The sequence below is a fragment of the Helianthus annuus genome, chromosome 8 (assembly GCF_002127325.2).
Source record: "Helianthus annuus cultivar XRQ/B chromosome 8, HanXRQr2.0-SUNRISE, whole genome shotgun sequence".
NCBI classification, from domain to species: domain Eukaryota; kingdom Viridiplantae; phylum Streptophyta; class Magnoliopsida; order Asterales; family Asteraceae; genus Helianthus; species Helianthus annuus.
Window position 1 is genome coordinate 16,876,974 of NC_035440.2, and position 5,755 is coordinate 16,882,728.

Consider the following 5,755-nt stretch of genomic DNA (forward strand, 5'->3'; position numbering starts at 1 on the left):
TTTAGTTTCAAAAAATACTAGATATATAAGTTAAAACTTATAGAATATTACAATTCTGAATAGATGATCTTAAATATTTTTAAGGTGGATTGTTGCGAAAATATTACTTTTGAATAGACGATTTCTGAATAGACGATCCTTAAATGTTTATAAGGTAGATTGTTGCGAGTTTAATAAATACTCAAATTTAAGTAGAGAACTGCACCACAATTTAATACATTGGTACGCAATTTTTTGAAAACGAGATAGACACCTATATAATTGTTTCACAGAGCCGTCCCCGAAAACTCTTAAAAGAATTTAGGCCCCGGGCCACAAAAAAGAATTAGGCCCAAAATTTGTGGTTAATTAAAAAAAGTAAGCCTTGGTAGTGTAGCCAAGACTTGAACTTGAGATCTCTAGATTATATTGAAATAGTTTTTTTCCAATCCACCACAAGCACTTATTTACATGATAAATGATTGCATATTCTAAATATATAATTTAACATATATATAAAAGCTTATAAAATCTTTTGGGCCTTTTGAAAATTCGTCCTCGGATAACAGCACAGGTTGGCCGGCTCAAGAGCCGGCCTTGTTGTTTCATATATTTATAGATTGAATAAAAAGATTTTTTAGATTGATAATTTACACGTTCTCTAATCTACTTCTAAATCTATAAGAATGAACATTTTTACAACATACCCTATAAGTCTTTGGTAGTTAATATACGACAAATTGGATTTAAATAATCCGAACTGACTCTTTTTGGCCGATAATAATCCTAACTCGGTTATTTATCCACAGTGGTCCGAACTTTTTCATTTTTTGTTTGTAAAATAGTCCGCCGTTAAAAAACATAGCGAAGTTAAGTTTTTTCTTCCAAATTACAAATCGATGTTTTCGGGCTTTTGATCGAACGAGGATAGGAGTCGATTAATGTAAAACTTACCTCGAAACAGTGCTTTAAACGACATGATTTTTGTTAATTAGAAGTTCAAAGACACGAATTTAAGCACCATTGAAGTCGTTTAGAGCACTCTTTCGAGGTAAGTTTTAAATTAATAGATTCGTATCCCCGTTCTGATCAGAAGCCTGAAAACATCGGTTTGTAATTTGAAAAAAAAAACTTAACTCCGTTATGTTTTTTTTAACGGTGGACTATTTTACAAACAAAATGAAAAAGTTCGGACACTATGGATAAGTAACTGCGTTGGGATGTCGCCAAAAAGAGCCGGTTCAGATTATTTAAATCAAATTTCCCATATTAAATAACTTATAGTCTAACGGTACGAAAGTGTTGAAAACGTGTCCTCGTGTTAAGATTTGAATTCTGTGGTAAACACATTAGTAGATTTGAATTATGTGGTAAACACACAAGAGGGTATGCTTTATAGCCGTTAAAAAGTTATATAATTTATATTTATGCAAAATCAATTAAGCTAAATAAAACATTTGTTGGCGATACTTATCCGACTCTTTTTTTTTAACGGCCAACGAATCATTCAAATGGGTTATTGACGAAATTTATCATATCGGGATACACTCGCCTCCAAACCGGGGAAAACCCCTCACCTAGGGTCGAAGCCCGTGAACACTCGCCCGAAGGCACGCCAGTGCAGTGAGATAAAACCCGCTCAGTTCAAGGATCGAACTAGCGATCTCCACCTATTCGCCTAGTCTTCCATCGTCACCAGGTGCCGCAGAAAATAATAGGAAGAGCAGAAATCGAACTTAACTCCCTTAAAACACCAAAACTCTCAATTACCACTCTCCTAGTCAAACTCTTAAGCAACTCTTAAGCATAAAACGTCAAACAAATGGCAGGTGGTCACAACTGATTGTGGGCCCACTCATAACCTATCCCAATATTGAAACACTAGCCACGTGGCACTTCTTAACCGCTATAAAACTTTAAAACAGAATACCAAAATCCAAACAGCACGACACTATTGTTACAAACAGACAAGAAAATAACCGGTGCCAAACAGTCAGTATGGTCGGAAATAACTCCAGTAATACCGCAGGCAAGCCTATCCGTTGCAAAGGTAAGTTTCTGAACCTCAAGTTAATCAATTCGGTTTATTAGGTTTAAAGTTCTTTTTTCGTCAAGACCCGAAAATAAACTGAACAGAATTCAGGAAGTTCAAAACCGATCCGAAACTGAATTTATACTCATTTTGGTATTCAGTTTTCCATGGAATAAATAAACTGAATAAATTTTTTTTAATTTATTTATTTTTAATGTTTTATTGTTTTATTGTTTTTAATTTATTTATTTTTAATGTTTTATACTGGTGTTTGTTATTGGATTGGATTGGGTTGGGTTGGACTAGATAAGAATAGGATGAAGTTGTAACTGCGAGTTAAATGAAAAAAAAAAAAACTAAAATAAGCACTATTTGATATTCAGTTGTATTAAAGATTTAAAAACGATAGAAAAATTACATAAGAATGGCATGTAAACGGGCAACAAGCTGCGTCGCAACCCTTTTGAATAGCACTATTTGATATTCAGTTTACTCGGTTTAATCAGTTTGAAACCGAATAATGAACACTCCTAGTACTTGTTGGCAATGGCAGCTGCGATTGTTCGGAAACCAGGGGAGCCGCTGGTGATTGAGGAAGTGATAGTTGCCCCGCCAAAACGTCGCGAAGTTCGAATTAAAATAATCTGTACTTCCCTTTGTCATAGTGATCTTAGCTTTTGGAAATTGACGGTAAATGGTCATAGATTTTGAGCCAAATTTGAATCCAATCTAATGTTTAGTTGATGTTATTTAACTGATTTTTCTTTTTGTTCATGAAGGATCCTCCTGCTATTTACCCCAGAATACTTGGTCATGAAGCAGTGGGGTAAATACCCATTTTAAGTATCATTGGATTAAGTAATCTGGCATTTTAACTTTGTTGAGTTCGGTTTGTGTATGTGTGCATGCCTAATTTTGATTTATTTGATATGTTTCTTTGTAATTAATCTTAACTGAACTATGCCTAGTGGAGATGTATATGATCGGGTGGTTCTACTGGTGGCACGATGATACCCCAGTGGTCCGTCAGTGATCCAAATTTGCCGTTCAAAAAAAAAATAATAATAATAAAGATGCATTTATTACTGCAAATCATATAAATCAGATTATAACTACTTCATTCTGCTACACTGAAGGATTGTAGAGAGTGTTGGAGAAGGTGTACATGAAGTTGTTAAAGGAGACACTGTGATCCCAATCTTTTTGGCGGATTGCGGTGAATGCACTGATTGTTTGTCCGAAAAAAGCAACCTATGCACAAAGTTTCCTTTCAGTCTTTCTCCTTGGATGGAAAGAGAAGAGACAAGCAGGTTCACAGACATTAATGGAGAAACTTTATACCACTTCTTGAGTGTATCGAGTTTTAGTGAGTACACGGTGGTTGACATTGCACATTTAACTAAAATCGATCCAGCAATCCCACCTAACAGAGCTTGCCTCTTAAGTTGTGGAGTATCAACTGGTAAATCATACTCCTCATATACTTTTCTAACCATTTACTTTTGGGTTAATTTCATGTTAAGCAAGCAACTATTATATCGTTGTTAATTTGGATAACGGGCTATGTTTTCTACACGGGTCACCGAATTATCACTGTCTGCTATACAGGTACTCAAATATCTAATTTTTTTTCTTTTTTTGCTTGTGTGTCTATCATTTATTTTGTCATCCGAGTCGCCATGTCACATGCCAGTATGCCACTGCTTGACATGGAGGAGGTTCTAAGTTTGACCTTTGACTTTTGAGCTCAAACATTCTAAGAATACAGTTCAACACTAATATGAATCCTTATAGCAGAGTGGTAAAATAGTAATATGATCTACCAAGTTAGATTTTTAAAAAGTGTCAAGTTTGACCTAAAAAGTCATTACACTTTCAGGGTTGGGTGCTGCTTGGAAAACAGCCAAGGTGGAAGCTGGAACAACCGTTGCTATATTTGGACTCGGTGCCATTGGCTTAGCGGTATGATTTTGTAACTGCATAACTGATCATTTGATTATGAACGAGCTAGTAAAGCTTTTGTGACATTCATCATTTTAAATTATTTCAAGGTTAAGAAAGCTTACATTGTTATCTTGACATATGTCTTGATTATGAAATGTTTTTTACTTTTTACAGGTAGCCGAAGGAGCAAGGCTGTGTGGAGCTAAGAGGATCATAGGTGTAGATGTGAACCAGGAAAAGTGTGAAATAGGTCATTTCTAATTCGGATCTTTATAAGAATATGGTAACTTTCGACTTATAAAGATCGTATGTGGAGTTAGTTTTATATTTTTCTTTTATTAATAGGAAAGAAATTTGGAGTGACTGATTTTGTGAACCCTGGTAATTGTGGGGACAAAACTGTGAGCCAGGTAACAAAATCATGGTTAAATCATTATTATAGAAGATGATCAATGATAAAATTAGGAATTAATGATATGATATTTTGAGTCAGATAATAATGGAGATGACTGGAGGTGGTGCAGACTATTGCTTTGAGTGTGTTGGTATGAAGTCACTTGTGCACGAAGCTTATGCTTCTTGTAGAAAGGTCGGTTTTATCTTTAATTTTGTTCGGACGGGCTAATGAACTGTATGCGTTTTATCATCTTCCAAACTCATTTAACGCGCTAATTGAAGTTTCTGCAACTGTGAATGTTTTCTTTAGGGATGGGGAAAAGTAGTCGTGTTGGGAGTTGACCACCCACAATCGATGTTGACTTTTAATTCTTTTGAGGTTCTTCATAGCGGGAAATCAATCATGGGATCCTTTTTTGGAGGTCTTAAACCAAAATCCGACATTCGTGTCCTTGAAAAACGCTATATGGATAAGGTAAAGAATACTAGTAGTCCCTTTGCTTTTCCATCTTTGCTTTTGACTTTTTGAGGTCAAAGTCAAACCAACGAATTCTTTCGATCCAAATTGATATGGTTTAAAGTACATAAAGGATTCATAGTTTCATACCAAATTTGAATAATAATTCATGGCGAATTCAGGAAATACGTTTGGATGAATTTGTGACACATGAAGTTGACTTCAAAGACATCAACAAGGCGTTTGACTTGATGACTGAAGGGAAGAGTTTAAGGTGTGTGATCTGGATGAACAAATGATTAAACTTCAATTTAACTTTCATGAGTTGTTGTTACTGTTTGCATCACTTGTAAATGTAAATAAAGATGACAAGTTTGTTAAGTTCATGATTAAAATCTTTATAATAAATAATACATGTGTTGTCTGCAATATGTGGCTATTATGATTAATTATGATCAGCTGGAATCTTTGTATGTTTAAGCTAGGATTGTTGGCTTGCTCTCGTGTCTAATTCTTCACAAAGTGACAGGAGCTGCGACCATGGCTGTTGTCGAGGCCGCACCATATGTCTTGGGTGCATCTGGACCTAGAGGTGTACAAAAAACCCGGTTTTAGGACCGAAACCGTTTTTTTGTTCCAACCCGAACCGAACCAGCGGTTAGTATACTGGTTAGGATCCTTGAACAAAAAAACCGGTTTAAAAACCGAAGTCGGTTTTAAATTTCTGGTTTAAACCGAACCGAATCGATTAGTACCAGTTATGGTTCCCACCATGTAAAACCGGTTTTTTTAAAAACCTTTTTTTCTCCACCAAAAGAACTGGTTCTGTTAAAAACCGGACCGATTTAAAAAAAAAAAAAAACGCCTATTTGTACACCTGTGTATCTGGACTTGGTTCTGGACAACAACATGTAACACCGAATTGGGCTTCTTTAGACTATCCGGTA

The 5,755-nt window shown here is 35.4% G+C and overlaps 1 protein-coding gene across 1 annotated transcript; it reads left to right on the top strand.

Moving 5' to 3' along the window:
- The first annotated feature begins 1,760 nt into the window (after positions 1-1,760).
- LOC110872239 (alcohol dehydrogenase-like 7) lies at positions 1,761-5,237 on the top strand. Its single transcript, XM_022121015.2, has 10 exons — positions 1,761-2,029; positions 2,565-2,701; positions 2,791-2,837; positions 3,148-3,473; positions 3,891-3,973; positions 4,130-4,205; positions 4,301-4,365; positions 4,449-4,544; positions 4,662-4,826; positions 4,991-5,237. The coding sequence occupies exons 1-10, from the start codon at positions 1,978-1,980 to the stop codon at positions 5,105-5,107; spliced, it is 1,164 nt and encodes a 387-aa protein (XP_021976707.1). The 5' UTR covers positions 1,761-1,977; the 3' UTR covers positions 5,108-5,237.
- Positions 5,238-5,755: the final 518 nt, after the last annotated feature.